At 50.2% G+C, this 18475-nt stretch overlaps 1 protein-coding gene across 4 annotated transcripts in view; it reads left to right on the top strand.

Moving 5' to 3' along the window:
• CACNA1H (calcium voltage-gated channel subunit alpha1 H) overlaps window positions 1-18475 on the top strand; it is a 572675-nt gene that overhangs the window by 291527 nt on the left and 262673 nt on the right. For all 4 annotated transcript variants that reach the window (XM_075899793.1, XM_075899790.1, XM_075899792.1 and 1 more), the window contains exons 3-4: window positions 7358-7469; window positions 12586-12719. In XM_075899793.1, coding sequence (XP_075755908.1) covers window positions 7358-7469; window positions 12586-12719 — 246 coding nt within the window. The remainder of the gene's footprint in view (window positions 1-7357; window positions 7470-12585; window positions 12720-18475) is intronic.

Raw genomic sequence — 18475 nt, 5'->3', positions numbered from 1 at the left:
ACCTACTCCTCCCAGTCCTTCACTCTTTTCCTTCCCCCTTCCTTACCTGAAGGGAAACCTTTTAAAGCAGCCCCACAGGCCTTAATTGGCTGATTAACCTGCTGTTCCAGGCAAGCTCTTAACTAGTCTCAAGCGCCTGCCTCAATTATGTGGCCATGGTCTCTGGAAGCTTATTCAGGCAAGAGAAAAAAATTTTACCCAGTGTTGCATATCTGCCATTGAAGTAATTAGCAAACTCCAGTTGATTTCAGTGGGGCTAGGATTTCATCCTAGATGTCTCCTCTTCACGTATCTAAATTCAGGCACTCAATGGCAGTAACAAATGCCTGATTGAGATAAAAAGCTATGGAAAGCCATATGAATGTATTTATCATGCGAAGAAGAGCATGAAAGTTGTTGCTTTCATTGATGTGCATGGGAGAGGAGTCTGAGAAGGATGACAGCCCATGCTTGTCCATACAGAGTAGAGCGTTTGCTGTAGGAAACAATCTTGAGCTAGCCAGATATCCGGGCAAAAATGATCCATTGGATATTTTTCCATCTCTGAAATAACACGGGTGCCTATTATTCTATTGTGGCCACAGAATCGATTACAGAGAGATGCAGGGGATGGTTACATTGCTGCTGGAAGAGGCTAGATGGAGTAAATTAAACCTTGGGTCAGCTTTGTGCTAGTTTGATCACTTAGTGCAATCTATCTACAGTTTTTGTTCTGTGCTCATTACTGTAGGCTGGCCTGCTGGTGAAATGTCTGTGCAGGCCCTCCTGATTAAAATGAGGTGCTGAAAGTGGTTGATTGGTCTGCAGGGTGTCATGACCATGAGAGATGGGCAGCAGCCTGGGCACTAAGGGGTTAATTTTACCTACCAAGGTATCTGCTCAGCCAATAGAAATGCAGATCGGGATTTCAAACTGGGTCAAAGGAATTTTGGGGTTTTTCCTTCCTTTGTCCCTGGGCAGTTTCTCTCCAGCTAATGAGGGGGACAGACAAAACGTCTCGCTCCAAGAAAAGACTCTTCACTATCTGTAAGTAGGGTGAAGTTTAGATAAATCCGTTAGGTTTTATTGTTTTATGGTTTGGGAATGGGAATCTGATGTCTGTGCATTTAAAAATGGGTTTTTCTCTCCTTTGTAACTAAGTTTTGGCCCATGGTAGAACTCCCCATGAGTATATTAATTGGTGAAATTCCCATCGAGTCATTATGCTTATAGCAGGAATATTGTGGTGATAATAAAAGTTATTTCTCTTTTCTTTTTATTAACCTGGTTTTGGTTAATTTTTGTGTCCTGGTTTAACTTTAGGGGCTGAGATTTCCCAAGTGGTCTCTCCCTGGTTTCCTTATCATTACTTGGGTGGTGGCAGTGGATTTTTATCCCCAAAACCTAGGTTTTTTAAGATTTTGGGGGGGAAGTTTTATACCAAAGCCTGGAAAAATAAGGTTTTGGGGTACTTTTGTGGTCCCCCACTTCTGCATTTATCGTGCCAGAGTGGGGAAACAGCCTGGACAGAGGGATACGTGACATTCTATGACACAATGTCTCTCGTAATTAAAGAATGTCTGAGAACCTTGATGGTTCCTCCACAGTGATGCAGGCCGTTGCTTGGCTGAGTATGAAGAGGGATTTGAGCTTTCAAAACAAGGGAGCAGCCATCTCTACAGCATAGCTCTAACTCCAGCAGAAGACAGTAGATCACTTTAAAACAGTCACGATCATCGACTTTGCTACCATATTGCTTGTGATGTCTTAGACCTCAGTCCCTTTCTTTTCTGAAGGCCACGGCCCTTCCGGATCAGGGGGCAGTTCTCATCCCACAAGCCACTTAGCTCTTGGCCTGTCGAGGTTGCTGGCAATTAGGCAGTTGCGTGACAGTTGCAGGAGTGTTCGTGCTGCGGGTTCTGCCCCCAGCTCTCAGCAATGCATGTCACAAAAGCCACGTTGGCAAAAGTCAGCTTGTACTACTGTTCCTTGTTCTGAATTTCTCTCTCCAGCACTCCTGCTACAGCCCTGTCTGCCAGCAGTAAATCTACACGCTATTAATGTTTTTCATGGAAAATATAATATAAAGCGTGAGACAAATGTGAATGCAGGCATCTGGGAGTAACCCGGGAGCTGTGTTTACACAGAGTTCCACATGAAACCCATCAAGCTCAGCAAGCGCTGTAAGAAGGATGGCGGCATGGAGTTGGTTTTTGTTTGGGTCTGGCATGGTCTGTTTTCTTTAGGGAACAGGACTCTAACTCTGCTTCTAATTAGCCCAAAGACGAGGCCCCGGTGGAGCCAGACATGCCTAAAAACGCCCCCCCATCAAAACGTAATGGCATCTGGAGAGATCAACTATAAATAAACTTAAGCTGGTGTTTCAACAATAGCTGAGTTCCGCGAATCCGGGGCCTGCAGCTGTAATATGGGTCCCTTCATACTGCTCTGTAGGAGACCGTGGGCAGTTCAGCGATAAGGTGGGCAGGTCTGCAAGGAACCTTAAGCTACAGAAAACCCTGGCCAACACCCTGCCAACCCTAAGCATTCGAAAGTCCTGAGCCAGCCCTCTTCCCTCTGCCAGTCAGGAGATCAGGTTACAAATCACAAGCTTTTAAAAATAACACATGGAGGGGGTTGCCTTCTGGATTCTGAGGCATTAGGGTGTGCTGAGTGAGGGGGGGCACATTTTCAAGCTTCTCTCTGCCGTCATGTAGTCATTGCTTTAAATGAAAGCAGACAGGCTGGGGTAATCACCTGGCTCCAGGACCTGGGGCTTTAAGAAATCCACCACCTATGGCGACTTGTGCTTATAACCACACACGGTGGCCTCATAGCCTGCTGCTGGTTTTCTTTTAAGGACAAAGAGGGCTTATAGTGAACAAGGAAATGAATGCTCCTTAAACACAGCATGCCACTCATGCAACAGCAGCCGAAGCCTGGTGTTGCCCATAGCCTGCAATTCCTTAGTGTCCATAATCCCACCTCCCAAATGAAAGGCTGACCTTTGACCTCGGCAGCCATTCCCCCATCCTCACATCCTGCAAACAGCAGCTATGCTACGTGCGCTGAGAGATGTACCAGTTGGGATGTACCATCGATGCTCATTCCGCCACGGCGCCTTAACCCACTGGCTGTTGGCTGTCAAACCCCCATCCAAGTACCATTCTGTATGGTGCTTTAGCTTTTGCGCCGGCCATTGCGGGCCACCATTCTCACCCTTTGTCCTGAGGTTCCACGTTTGACTTGGTGTGTCCATTCAGTGACTCTCTGTGTGTCCTAGCCAGCCCACATTCTCTGCTTGCTATGAGTGATTGTAGCTAGCAGGCAGGTGGCAATCACTGCCTGCCACAGCTGTAGCGAGTGGTGGTTGTTTTTCTAGATAAACTACAGGTTAAACCTCTTAGTCCTGGCTGCCAGTGTTCTGGGCTGTTCTTTAGCTCTAATTTGCCCCTAAATGTCGTCTTATAGCCCAGTAAGTAGTGGAAGTGTTGGTAATGCTGCTAGACAATACTGACCTCCCACGGTCCAGCAAATTCTCTGGTTTGGCACTGGTCAGATCCCAAGGGTGCCAGACTAGAGAGATTCAACCTGTAGTGCATTTGTTCAGAAAAGTTGGAAACTCTCACTTTGTTCTTCTGCTCTGAATCCGTGACTTCGCAATCAGTGGAAATTGACAACGTGGTAGGTGTGTCTGCTGGGTGTAGCTGGAATATTGAGCTGTTAAAGATCTCCTCCAGGCTTAGACTGCATTGCAAATCACTCTTGGGTATCACACCATTGAAACCAGTCATAGGTGACTCCTGGGGAGAGTGGGGCCTTGTAGGGTCACATGCCCCCCTCCCAGGTTTTAATTGCTGAATCTGGGTGCTCTCAATCTGCCCCCTCTCCCCAACAGGCCTGGGTTGCCTCTGAAACCAGTGTTTTGCCAGCAGAGGAGTTAACCAGTCCTGTTTGTACGGCACTCTTTGGAGCAAGGGCAGTCTCTGTTGGTAGCTTTACACTGGCGGTGTCATTAGCAGCTCAGGTAGCCAGACCTGCTTTCGCTCTACTCAGACTAGCACACTAAAAGAGCATTGCTGGGGGGCTGTGCTGACAGCAGGGTGGGCTTGCCACCCCACACACAATCCCATTGGAATCATTGTGTGTGTATTTAGCAAGGCTAGCCCGTTCCACCGTCGGTGGAGCTGCGACGGCCTTGTCTGCGTGCGGCTAGATTGATCAGAGCTAATGGACGTATGTCCATCCCAGCTAGAAATCGCCTCTCCGGTATATAGGCACCCTTAGAAGCTCAGGTACCATGAGGATAAGCACAGTGTGCACACCTGGAGTCAGACCCTTAATTGCCGCCACTCTGTTGAAATCGATAGGCCTCCCTCCGATAGTTTACACCGGCCGCAGACCTGGTTCCTCTGAGCAGAGCTTGTGATTTTAATGAGAGCCGTCTTCATTATGGCCTCCTTTCCCCCTTGCTCTGGCCTGGGAGGGCGTCTGTGGCGAGGCTGTCTCACGTGCGGCGTTCCCCACTCTCCCTTTCTGAGGCGTGGGCTTGCTGTGGTTTGCGCTCTTTCCGAGGCTGCTGGGCACGACAGCTCCGAAGGCTGCTGCCGAGTTGGCTTGTGCAATCTGGAGGGTAGCGGAATTCCAGCTGTCTCCTGGGCGGGTGATTTCCATCCTGTCGGATGCATGTGCGTGCCGGGCAGACCCAGGGAACGTTTTCAAAAGCCTCTTCGGGGACAAGCACAAGATACATGCATGGGTGGGATGAATAAAGGATACAACATGGGCCCACCAGGGCACACTAGACCTGGGTCTCCAGAGATGAGAAGGCCTGATAACCCAGGCTCTGGTTTTTGTTGGATGGTTTTCATGAACCTTAGTTGATCTTCAGATGATAAACACGGGATTTATTACCCAGGCAGCGCTTGCAAACACAGAGCAGTCAGACAGTATGGGGGAGGAAAGGGAGGAGGAGCCGGGATGTTGTATAATGAACAAACCACTTACTGTATAGTAATGAATAGGACAAGGACCGGGAGGGTATTTTTTCCCCCTGAAACTATGGATGCAAATAGGATAGCTTTCCGCAGGCTTGTCTGATATAGAAATAATTTTTTTTTGCATTAACATATCCCCCGTAAAAAAATCTCTTCTTTCTTCATCCCCTTTGAAGCCAATTGCTCTTTCATTTACATTGGTGTAAATCTTGAATGACCACCGAAGTTCCTGGAGTCACTCCGGATTTTCATTGCAGCATTTGGTCCTCTGATTTTCTTTTCCTAGAAGCTCAGGTGGAGGTATTCCGCGATAGGTCGAATTTGTAATGAGTGTGTCCCTCCCATCAACCTACAGGGCTTTTAAAAGCAATCCCAGTCCTCCACTTGAATGAGGGGAGTAAAGCTTGAAGTAACATTCACACCTCGAATTAAGGGCAGTGTAAACACTGTGGATTGTAAGGCGGACTTACTGGCTCCCTCAGGTGGTGACCCCAAAGTGTTCCAGTGTTAACTCCGCAGTGGCCTGTTCAAATTCCAAAGCTCTTCTGTCAGGTGTGCAGCAAAAACCCAGGGAATTTCGAAATGTTCATTTCCCGTTGGAATGGCATGGGAAGCTCCCCAGCCAGGCTGAGCATGTCCAGGGTCACAAACGCCTCCAGCATGGAGTGTATAGAAGACAGGGGATCCGATTGCTGTGCTGGGATTCCAGGGGGAGTCTGTGCAGGAAAAAGTCCAAACCAGCCAAGGAAAGGCTGATATCTGTGTCAAATTCACACAGGGCATTCTGGGTATGGGCTACCCCAGGGACACCCAGCAGTGCCATGTGGAAATAAATTTTACCACAGGACAAGGCTGGTTCTGAGCCACAGACATGGGAAGCTGACGACGTACAGCCAAAACAACCCACAACAATGGTTTAGAACAGTGGCTCCCAAACTTTTCGGCATCACACCCCCTTTTGGATTTTTGAGAAACCCTCATGCCCCCACCCCCAAAAAAATAGCATCCAAACTTGTTGAGAGAAAAAAAATTGCCCTTTTAAGAGCAGAGCAGGCATTGCCCTTTTAAGGCAGCCATTTTGAAGTCTGCCCCAGCCAGCCCAAGCTGTGCGTGTTCCAGTAGATGCCCGAGCGGTTGGCTGGACCGGGCTTTTTCTTGGGGGAGGATTGATGGGGGGGGCTGGGTCTCCTCCCGCCCCCCCCTGGAATTTCTTCACACCCCCCAGTTTGGGAAACCATGTTTTAGACTTTGGGATCCTAGCCCTGAATTCCAACCTGCTTCAGGGTCTGTGGGATAGCTACCCACGATGCATCACTCCGTGGGTCGCTGCAATCCCTGGCAGTGCGGATGTGCTCCATCAACCAAAGCCGCCTAGTGGGGACTTGCAAAATTGCATTTGTCACATGGGAGGCTCTGAGTTGAATTAAATAAAATCCACCTCATTTTATAATGTAGACATGCTCTCACTCTTAGTTCAGCCACACTGCACTTCGCTAACTCAGAGCCTTTTGCTTTCCTGTAGCTGTGGATCAGACATTTGTTAAAAACATGGTCGCTCCGAGGTGCCAACTGAACCAGCCCCACATCAGAAATACAGCCTGGCAGGCCCAAATAACATTCTCGAGTTCCCATCTCCCAGGGCTTCTGACACCGCACCAATGGGGAGTTCTGGAAATCCCTGGATTTGCAGCATTGGAGGTTGCTCTGAGAACATCACAGGGGAACAATGGGAATGTATCAGTTTGAATTGGAAAATGGGTAAATGGAAATGGAACCACTAGTCAAATCTCGGGTGCACCCGAGGCACAGAATAGGCCCATGCCTGAGGAAAGTAATGATGTAAAGTGTGGTGTGCTTGGAGAAAACAGGATTTATAGGCTGCAATCAAGTCTCTTCTACTGACTCACCACATCACTTAGGCTCAGTCACGTGACTGTTCCTGGCCTCAGTTTCCCCTTCTTTATAATGCTGGAATTATTACATCTTGTGCAGGGGGGTTTGAGGATGTGATTGATGCCAATAAAGGGCTTTGAGAGGGATGTTATGGAAGAACAAAGAGTTAGTGTTTTGTCCTCATCTGCTGTCCCTCGTGTATGAACTATGCAAACTGATGATTGAAAGCAGAACTTCACATGTGAAATCTACTCATTTGCCCCATTGCACCGCTCCGGGGCTGCTGTTGTCCCTTCATCTCAGCAGGAGTCCCCATTGCAGGAAGCCTCCCCTGTCAGTTCCCAGAAACTTTGGCTGTTAATGTCTCTTAGAAATGCCGGGGTGGGTCGAGTTCTCTGGGGTGTGAATGGTGCCGCGGTGCTGCTGACGCTTCCCGGGTCTTTGCCAGTTGTTGACCAAGTGCATCCTCCTTAACTCGCTGCTCTCACCTGGTTCGAGCATGTCAGCATGCTGGTCATCTTGCTGAACTGCGTCACCTTGGGCATGTTCCAGCCCTGCGAAGACGTGGAGTGCAAGTCGGAGCGATGCACCATCCTGGAGGTAAGAGCGTAGCCTAGAGGGCTAACCTGCTTGCTTTCCTACAGATATACAGAATCTTATCGACTTATTATTGCCTTCTGGGGTTGAGTCTCTGTTTATTAGAACAGGTTTATAGTAATGCAGTTTGACTGCAACGCGAGGGGCTTACAGGCCATGTCCTGTATGTTGAGCAAAGACAAAGTCTAGCACCTTTCACCAAAGCACGGGACCTTTCACCTAGCCCTGGTCTACACTAGGGAGTTATTTCAAAATAACTCCCCTTATTTCGAAATAATAAGTGGAGCATCTACATGACCAAGCCCATCATTTCGAAATAACAGGCAGGTTATTTCAAAATCGGAACTCCTCCGAGAAGAACACCATTTTGATTTTATTTTGGGCATGATTATTTCAAATGTCGTTATTTTGAAATAATTTGCGAGTGCAGACATGCCCTTGGAGAGCAAAGCCAAGGTGCGTGTATTTGGGTCCAATATAATACCAAAAATAGGCCCAAACTTAGCGGGACGCCACAACTTTGAGAAACCCAAAAGAACCGGTTATGACCTGACTGAATAACCAGCTACGACAGAAATAACAAAGGTGAGACAGAACCACAACAGGGGCCACAGTAACGAATTGACGTGTAGGATAATGAGTTGAGATCAATGATACACTGGTCTATAGGAGAAGGACATTTCACCATTCGTAAAGTGAAGAAATACAAATAAGGAGAAAGGGAAACGTCCCCTACTGAATATGCATCAAACATAACAAAAAGGGGCATCCCAGCCGAGGGGCGGTAGGAGAAGGAGATGCAATCCTTGGGAGGTGCCGGAATGATGGCCACTGGTGATGATGGGGAAGGAGACGGTGAGGAGGAAGATGATGGCTAACACCTCAGTTTATTCTAGAAGGAATGGGGTGCATATGTGGCCATACAGAAACGCATTCCCTGTTTATCTTGTGAAGTTGAGGTATTTGTGGGTGTGCTAACTGCAGACTTACCTGGCATTTCCTAGGTCTGATCAGAGGGGGGAAGAAGGCAGGGGCTACTGTGCAGACCTCCCCCGCTGGCATGCCCCATGCTAGCCTGGGGCCAGAGGAGGGGAGGCTGGCCCAGGGGTTTGAGTGGGGGCTTAGCCCAACGGCTTGGGGTAGGGGGCCATCCAGGGGCGGAGGCATTTGGGGTGGAGGGCCAGTCCAGGGTCATTCTGCGGCCATGCTGGATGGCCCAGAAGTGCAGGCGGGGGGGGGGGGGGAGGATGGTCCTCTGGGTGGTGCTCCCGGGAGGCGTAGAGGTGGTGGGAGGGGTTTGAAGCATTGAGCACCATTTACCTGGGCCAGCGGCAGGCAAGACAGCAGAGCCCCATCCCCAGTTGGCCACTCCGCTGGTGGTGCGGCTGCCCTCAGAGGTGACTCTGCAGGGCAGCTCTCCTCTGCTTTTGCTGCCCCCCAGTGGTGACTGTGAGACTTGCATCCCTCCTCTCTCTGCCCCATCACTTTCCATGTTATGGAAAACAGTCACATTCTAAGCACATTCCAATGTCCTGGCACAACCTGGCCTTGCTTCAAGTTAGGATAAAAGGAAGCTGCCTAACGCATGTGGTGGTCCTCGCTCTGACGGTTTAGGAGGAGTTCTTGAACAAATGGACTCACAGGCAGACACACAGACCAAAGCACAAATCTCTACAATATACTGAGAGATACACGACAGTTCCTATAGTGTGCGTGCTCCCACTGTGCCCATCAGGGTTCCCAGCCATAGAATAATTCAAATACTGGCCCTGATTCGGGGACAAGAACCTGCCAAGCCTAAAAGTGGTAAGTGGAAATTCATAAGTAATCTATCGAATTATACACACTCAGGCAACAGGATGTGCTTTCATAGCTGGCGGGTAAAACATGACTGAATGGAGCAGAGAGAACCTTTTAAGCTAGTGATTCATTCAGGAGCCTGGGCCCGGAGGTTCGGTTCACAGTCAGGACCCTCAGGATCCAGGTACAGCGACCCAGGAACCCTTCCTGTAGGGGACTTGATGACTCCACAGGACTGGAGGCTATGGAGCCTTCCGCCTTTTGAATCCAGCCCAGGCTGGCAGCAACCTGACCGACGGCTGTGTGACGGCCTGTGTGAAAGGCTCCGGTGGTCTTGCCTCGTTTCAATCCTTTTCTCTTGAGATCATTCACTCTCCGTGTTGGCTTTGTTCCTCAGCTGAGGCTGCCAGCTAAATCCGAATAAGCTACAGATGATTGTCCACTGGGGCCGGTGTACAAGTCCTGGGCTCATAAACCCTTTTCCTGGAACCTTGATAGCTTCCAGGAAGGGTTGGGGGGAGGCAGCACATGCGCCAGGCCATCCCACGACTGACACGTGCCACCGGATTGCCCATCTCTAGGGTTATGTCTACGCAGCAGGTTTTTTGCAGAAGAGGATATGCAAATGGTGCGCTCATTTGCATATCTTCTTCCGATTCTTTTTGTGGAAGAGGTTTCGCGGATAAAAAGCCCTGTGTAGACGGGGCCATTTGTTTTCGCAAGGTCCTGTAAACCTCGATTTTTGAGGAATAAGGGATCTTGCGAAAGGGTGTTTTTTTTCTGACAAATGACCCCATCTACATGGGGCTTTTTATCAGCAAAACCTCTTCCGCAAAAAGAATTGGAAGAAGATATGCAAATGAGTGTGCCATTTGCATACCCTCTTCCGCAAAAAAACCCGCAGTGTAGACATAGCCTAAGGGGCTTGCCCTTAGCAACACATGGCAGCGCCAGCCGCTGTGATCTGTGTATCTTCACTAACTCGCCTCATAAGCTCCAAACCGGCCTCTACTGAGCAGCGCAGCCTTGGTGGAGCATGATGTGTACCAGTGTAATGCCTGCGGGTGCGGTGTCCCTGCAGTGTGCATGCTTGACCCTGAAACGCACATGTTACCCTGCAGGCCCTTCCACAGTAAGGAAATGCCATTGGGTCCCCTAGTAGATCGGCAGATGCAACCACCTGCAAGGGGTGGTCAAGGTTCATAGGCAAATGTCAACAATCCAGGGGTTTTCCCATCTCCGCCCCTTCCCACCCAAAGCACCGTGATGTTGGGTGCAGAACTGAACCAGCCAGAGCAATAGAGAAGCCGCCAGAGATTTGTTGCGGAGTAAAATGTAAAACCCAGCTGAGAAAACACGGCAAATGGTTACCGCCCGTAGGAACTACCACCCTGAGAGAAGCATCCGGGCTCTGCTGCTGCAGAGAAAGGTGCAAAAAAATTGGGCTAGATGGTCACGGAAGCTGGTTCCTAGATCCTACCAGGTAGTAGCTGGTCTAGGCAAAGGGTTTCCATTCTTCCCAGCCATGATCCCGCCTTTTCTTCTTGGCAGTCGTTCACACAGACGCACCTTTGCTTGGTCACTGTCTGTCATTCTTACTGGTTGCCAAATCCACAGGCCAACAAAGGGATTCCCCATGTGAGTTGTCATGGTTGGTGTTTCACTAGTTGTGCTCTTCGTCACATTTCATCAAATCGGCTCGTAGACACCATATCATGGGTACATCTACACAAGCCTCCCCAGGCCAGATTGACAGATGCAGTGTAGACAGCACTTTGGAATTGTGAATTACATTGGCGCTAGGGCTCTGAAGTCTGTCCTCCTTTCCAGCCTTCGACGCCTGAGTCACAGTGTCCACCTGGCTATTTTCAATGTGATCAATTGAGTTCTGTGAACCTGACTGAGTTTTTCCGGGCTAGCAGGCTCGTGACCCCAGGCTGTGTAGACATAACCCTTGTGATGTCAGTGACTAATTATCCAGCAGAATAATGCATTGAAGCGAACTGGTCACGAGGAGTCCCGCGCCACGGTGACCATAGTTTGCATTCAGTGATAACTACAGACAACGTCCCGTATATTTGTAAAAATCAGAGCCTGTTCTGAATGATTAGCAGACAGAACAAGAGTGAAATATGCAAAGAACAATCAGCCAACTTTCACCCCAGCTTGTAGGGAGAATAGAAGCCAAAGCATGATGTAGGAAGTATTCAAGCTCTTTTGCAAACTCACTTTCCCTCACTCCTTGTACAAGCAGGAGTCCTGGCAGCCAGCAGGAGTGGGGAGGGACACACCCTCTGAGTTTGACTTAGCGGGTCTTAACTAGATTCCTTGAAAGTAGGAATAAAAGATCCTCCGGAAAAGGGTTTATTTTCCGGAGAATCACGTCTAGACTGTCGCTTTTCTCCGGCTTATCCCGAAGCCGGAAAAAAGCGGCAGCCATGTTAATGCAAATGCCGCGGAGGATATTTAAATCCCCCGCGGATTTGCCTATTCCAAAGTGTCTAATCTGCATCCCTTTTCCGGAAAAGGGGTGCAGTGTAGACACAGCCCTAGAGTAGATTGATCTCTCTCCTGCACATACATGCCCAAAAGGCATATGCAAAGGAAGCCAGTTTACAGCCGCCTGTTTTCTGTTATGCGTTCAGGCCTCCAAACAAGGCCGGGAATTAGACTTGCTGGCCTCTTGAGGTTCCTTCCAGCTCTCTTAGTCTGTTTTGAAACAGCTTTTTCCGTGTGAGTAATAACGATCCATTCATCCCCACTGCATCTTCATCATTTCTGGGGTGACATGTAGTAGCAATGAGTCCCTGCCATACTATTTCAGTTCCTTAACCTGCAGCACATAGTCTAATAGAGATTTGCTTCAGCTGGGGCATGGTGCAAAACCCGGGCACCCCAAACACACAGCGTGTGCAACGCGGAGTTTCTCAGTGGCAACTTGCCAGGCCCCCGAGGACTGAGTGGGATTTGCATATTCATTTGCATATGCTTTAAATGCAAAAGTAAATACACTACAAGCAGAACATGTTTGAGGGCTTGTGTCTTTGCCACGAAAAGAATAGAAATTGCGTATTGTTCCCCCGCACTAAAAACCCGACAGTTGCATTTCAGGCGGTGTTTTTGTCACCCAGCAGGCAATCCAGGATGTATTTTGGGTTTTATGGCTGACACTTTTCGACTCCATGCGCCATGGTTTCATTGCGTCCGTTGTCAAGACGCAGAACCCGTACAGTAGAAACATCCATATGCGGGGGAGGGTTACGCCTGCGAAGACAGAATCACGGTAGAATTCACTGCAAACGTCTTTTTTCTGACCTAGGCATTTGACCATTTCATCTTCGCCTTCTTCGCCGTGGAGATGGTCATCAAGATGGTCGCTCTGGGAATCTTCGGGCAGAAGTGTTACCTAGGAGACACATGGAACCGCCTGGACTTCTTCATCGTCATGGCCGGGTCAGTAGCCAACGCTCCTAAATGAACCGTGGAGGCAAAAAGCAAATCCACCGGGCCGCTGCGGGGTATTTCATGAGGAATCTGTCGCGTGCGAGCCAAAGAAAAGTCCTGTAAAATCCTGATCTCGACAGCAATAAACCCCTGTGGAGTCCAGCTGTCGGGGATTTTGCAAAGGCCCTTGCATGACATGAAGTGGGAAGCTGCTGTTCCTCAACCCGGCCTGAACCTGAGGGCTAGGGGGGAGGAAAAGGGGGGAGAGAAGGAGTTACAACCACTTTAACTTTCTGTGCTCTGTCCGCACCACGAGGAGACCCCTGTGGCTGGCCTCTGCCGGCCAGTTCGGGGCGGACAGAACTGGAGCTGGAGGATTCTTCCCCGGCTGTGCAAACTGGAGCCCGTGTTCTGGGGCCCTCCCGCCTCACAGGGCCCTCGAGGCCTAGCGGTAGAGCCCAGAAGTCTGCATTGCAACGAAACAGCCCTGGCGCCCTGTCCCCCGCAAAGCCAAGCCAGCTGATGAGGGTCAGCTGCAGATTTTTCTTTGCTATGTAGACATACCATGACCCAGGGCCGTCGCTGGGAGGGGCAGGGCCCAGGACAACCCCCCTCCCCTTCTGATTCTGCCCCCCCGCTTTGCCTCATCCCACCCTATTCCGCCCCTGCCCCACCTCCGCTCCACCCCTTCCCTCAAACTCCCTCCCCCCAGAGACACGACCCAGAGGATTCCCAGGAGGGGGAGGGGCTGGCCCCGTTCACTCACCACAGCAGCCAGAAGCAGGGCAACCTGGGGCTCCCCCCCCCCCCCCCCGTGCACACGGGAGAGCGGAGCAGGTTGGTGCTGGGTCGCACGGCTGCCCGTGGCTCCTGCCGCTGCTGGTGAGCGCAGGGGCAGGTCTGGCCCCTGCTGCCAGCACCAGGTTCCCCCGTAATCCCTCAGGCTGGCCCCGAAAGCGATGGCCCCGGGGCGGCTGCCCCAAACCGTCCTATGGTCCTGCCACCTGCTCTGCCAGTTGACTTCCGCTGCTCTGGGCTGGGCCCCTCCTGGATCTCGGGCCGCGCGTGTGGCTGGAACAAGGCAGGCTGGGCCGGGTCTCAAGCACCCACGGGACAGTGACTAGAAAACACCCACAAGCAAGGCAGAAACTGTCTGGCCTTCTCAGGTCCACCCCAGAGCGGAAGGGGGGCCAAAAGGGGCCTGTGACTCCCGGCTGCTGCTGCTTCTGTGCAGTGGCCAGAGCGGCTGGCCCTTTAAATCTAAATCTTGTACTAAATTAAATTTAAATCATCACATTTCAATCATGAACTAAAATGATGAGGGGTTTGGAACGGGTCCCATATGAGGAGAGGTCAAAGCGACTGGGACTTTTCAGTTTAGAAAAGAGGAGACTGAGGGGGGATAGGATAGAGGTCTATAAAATCAGGAGTGATATGGAGAGGGCCGATAAAGAAAAGTTATTTATTAGTTCCCTAAATAGAAGAACTAGAGGACACCAAATGAAGTTAATGGGGAGCAGATTTAAAACTAATAAAAGGAAGTTCTTCTTCACACAACCTGTGGAACTCCCTGCCAGAGGAGGCTGTGAAGACTAGGACTATAACAGAGTTTAAAGAGAAGCTAGATAATTTCATGGAGGTTAGGTCCATAAAAGGCTATTAGCCAGGGGATAAAATGGTATCATTGGCCTCTGTTTGTCAGAGACTGGAGAGGGATGGCAGGAGACAAATCGCTTGATCATTGTCTTCGGTCCACCCTCTCTGGGGCACCTGGTGCTGGCCACTGTCGGCAGACAGGATACTGGGCTAGATGGACCTTTGGTCTGACCCAATACGGCCGTTCTCATGTTCTTATAAATCTCTGCCAGAGGACGTGGGAGCCATCGTGGTGCACTCCAGGAGGCATGGAGGACTGGCTGCCCTCAGCCCCACGCTTCCCACCTGAGGCCCTGCCCCTTCCGGAAGTGTGGAGCCGCCACCCCACCTTGCCCAGGGACCTGGGGAGGCTGTTGACGCCCCTGAGGTTGCCCAAGTTCAGAGTCGCGTAAAGAGCAAAAATAGGAGACAACAAATCGGTGCCTTCAGAGTGCCGTGCGTGCAAATAATCTGAGGCAGAGGGGAGGAACCTCAGGCCCGGGGGCCAGGTGCGGCCCTCAGCTTGCCTGGATCTGGCCCCCGAGGCTCAAGGCTCCCCCCCCCAGGACTGCACTGGTGCTCCAGCCCCTCTGGTTCCCCGCTGGGGGCTGGTGCACACAAAATCTACTAGGCTGGGCTCCCCCCCAGGCTCTGGTGTGTGAGGGGAATGTGGGGAGGGCCACAGGGAGGGGTTTTTTCCCCGCTTCTCACTTGCGTGCGGCCCCCGACTGATTTTTCTGTGGGTCAGTGGCCCCTTAACCCAAACTAGGTTCCCCACCCCTGTTCTAAGGCGCCAGCAATGCAGAGAAGGGATTTAAAGTCACCTGTGAGCTTTCCAACTCAGCGCTGTCCCTGGAAAGCCCCCATGCGGCTGTTACCCACTGGCCTTAGCGCGGGCTGGTCGGGCACATGAAGGAGGCTGATTTGAGCGGCCCGTGGAACTTCGGTCACAGGAAGTCTGGCTCAGGAAGGGTAAAGCATCGGCGAGGCTAGTCGTGGGCGGAGCGGGAGGGGAGCTGGCTGTCTGGCACCCTTTCTAATCCTCATCAATTATAAACACGTGGTTATGTCTGCTTTACGTTTATGTGTGTTTATATGTGAACACACCTCGCCCTGCAGCTGCTTAGTCTCATGAGACAAGTTTATGGGGCAGTTTTTTTTACACTCGGAAATACCTTTTGGAAGAGCTGCAGCAAAGAGTCCGGGGGCACCTTCAAGAGGAACATTTTTATTCAGGCAGAAACTTTCGTGAGTTGTGAGTCTCTTCATCAGATTCATGAAGTGGAAGCTGAAGAAAGGTGTTGCAAGTCGGAAAAGCTTATCCCCCCGTAAAACAAGCAGTCCTGTGGCACCGTAGGGCATGACTAGACTACGGGTTTTTTTTTAAAGGAGATATGCAAATGCGATGCGAATTTGCATATCTTCTTCCGATTGCATTTTCGAAAGCGGGTCTTTTGAAAGCGAAAGTAGTCTGGACGCAGTTTTTGGGGGAAAAACGCTTTTTTGAAAGACCATGTAAACCTTTTTTTAGGAAGAGCGGGGTTTGTTTGTTTTTTTCAAAAAAGGGCTTTTATTTCCAAAAAAACGAATCCAGACTACTTTCACTTTTGAAAGACCTGCTTTCGAAAATGCGATCGGATGCAATTAACGAATGTGTAAGGTCATGAGCTTCCGTGGGTAAACCCCCTGAATTGTAGAGGGAATGACAGAATCCAGAGTATCTATAACAGCAAAAGAAGTGACCTGTTGATCATAGGACCAGTGTTAATGAAGCTAATTAAGTCAGGCCGGATAACGAGTTCATTTGCAACAGGGGTGGGGAACCTATGGCCCATGGGCCAGATGTGGCCCCTGGCTTGCCTGGATCCGGCCCCCAAGGCTCAAGCCTTTCCCCACATAGCACTGGGGAGCCCACGCTGGCAATCCAGTCCTCCCCCTGCCTCAATATGGGGCTGGAGCACACAAAATTTACTAGCCTGGGCTACCTAGACTCTGGTATGCAAAGGAAATGTAGGGAGAGTCTTTCTGCTTTTTGTTTGGTTGTTTGGCTTCTCCATTTGTGTGCAACCCCTGGGGGGACTGATTTTTCTGTGGGTCAGTGGCTCTGACCCAAAAAAGTTTCCTCGCCCCTGATTTACAATTTCAACACTATCAACCTAGGCTTGAATAAAGATCTGAACTGGTTAAGGCACTACAAAGACAATGTTCCCACCTTTAAATACAGGCAGTCCCCGGGTTACGTACAAGATAGGGACTATAGGTTTGTTCTTAAGTTGAATTTGTATGTAAGTAGGAACTGGCTCCAGATTCAGCTGCTGCCACTGAAACTGACCAGGGGCTGACTACAGGAAGCCGGAGGCAGAGTTGCTCTGCCCCCAGCTTCCTGGAATCAGCCTGATCAGTTTCAACAGCTGCTGAATCTGGAGCCTGGGACAGAACAGCTGGGGCACTGCCCGGTAGGTTCCCACAGGACCAACCCGGCAGCACCCCAGCTGCTCCACCCGAGGCGTCCCGCAACAAAAGCCTGGTCTGCTGGGGGGGACGCACTAGCTGTGCCCCCTCCCGCCCCAGCAGACCAGGGAGACCGAGCAAAGCCACACAGGCGGAGGGACCCCGCTGCCCGTGCGGCTTTGCTCCTGTCTCCCTCGGGTGCTGGGGGGAGTCCCCCCCAGCACACCAGGGAGACCCGAGCAAAGCTGCACAGGCGGAGGGACCCCACCGCCCGTGTGGCTTTGCTCCTTTGCCCCCGAGCAAAGCCGCACAGGCGGCGGGATGCCGCCTTTGCGGCTTTGCTCCTGTCTCCCTGATCTGCTGGGGGGGTCCAGCAAAGCCGCTGGACCCCCCCAGCAGACCAGGGACACCCGAGCAAAGCCACCGCCCATGAGCTCCGGGTCGAGAAAAGCCCCGTTCGTAAGTGCGGATCCGACATAAGTCGGATCCGCGTAAGTCGAGGACTGCCTGTATTCGCATTTCTACATCGCAAACTATGGATGAGACACATCCAGCCTGACGTAATTAGCTTCATTATCACTGGTCCTACAATTGACAGGTCACTTCTTTTGCTGCCAACTCAGGAGGTTTTACCCACAAAAGCTCATGACCTCATGAAGTTGTTAATCGCTAAGTCCTGGTCTACACTGCAGAGTCCTTTCAAAATAACTCCTTTTCTTTTTAAATAACAAGCAAAGCGTCCACACTACCAAGCCCGTAATTTCGAAGTTACAGGCTGGTTATTTTGAAATCTGTCCTCCTGCTTTTCATGAGGCATAACGCTTATTTCAAAATAGTTATTTTGCAAGAGCAGTAGTGTGGACGCTCCGGTGCCACTATTTCGAAATAACGACTCCCCATGGCTTGCTGGGTCTCTAAGTCAAGGTAGCGCATCCACATTCGGGGACCCTGCTTTGGACTAATTTTGAGACTCCCCCGTAGTGGGGACACACTATTTCGATTTTGTTATTTCGGGAGTTATTTCAAATTTAGTTATTTCAAAATAATTTCCTAGTGGAGACATGCCCTACGGTACCACAGGGCTGCTTGTTTTTTTTAAGTTACAGACTAACACGGCTACCCCTCTCAGGCAAATAAAGCGGTTAGTCTCTTAAATGCCACCTGACTCTTTGTTGTTTCTGCTGACACAAACGAACACGGCTCCCTCTCTGAAACTTGGAAGAGCTGATTCCTTTAAATATCCAGTTCCCAATGACCTGCAGCAAAGTATTGAGAAGTTTAAAAAATGACCTATAAAAAAGCTATATAGGTCCTCAGACTGGACGATACTCACTCCCAGTCGTTTTACCTGCGTGGTGTACAATTAGGAATGGACAAATGGTTTCCCTAGGGAAGTAACCTTTGAATGTTCTGGGTTTATAGTGCTTTGTTTTGGAGTAATTACAATATCTCTGCAGTGCATTTCAGTGATGAGGCTCAACCCGAACTCCATCTTAATGTAGGGTTTTTGTCCACGCATACAATTAGGAACGGACTTACCATGTATGAATTAAACATAAAACAGTCGGCACTGAGCCTCCTTTGAAACAACCTTTGGCTGGAGCTCAGAAAAGAAATCCGTCTTTTTTTTTTTTTTTTTTAAAGCCCTATCATGTATTTTTTTCAGATATAGGCAGGAC

The sequence above is a fragment of the Pelodiscus sinensis genome, chromosome 16 (assembly GCF_049634645.1).
Source record: "Pelodiscus sinensis isolate JC-2024 chromosome 16, ASM4963464v1, whole genome shotgun sequence".
Lineage (NCBI taxonomy): Eukaryota > Metazoa > Chordata > Testudines > Trionychidae > Pelodiscus > Pelodiscus sinensis.
Note: the sequence above shows the minus strand (reverse complement) of the source record. Positions and strands in the feature narration are given on the sequence as shown.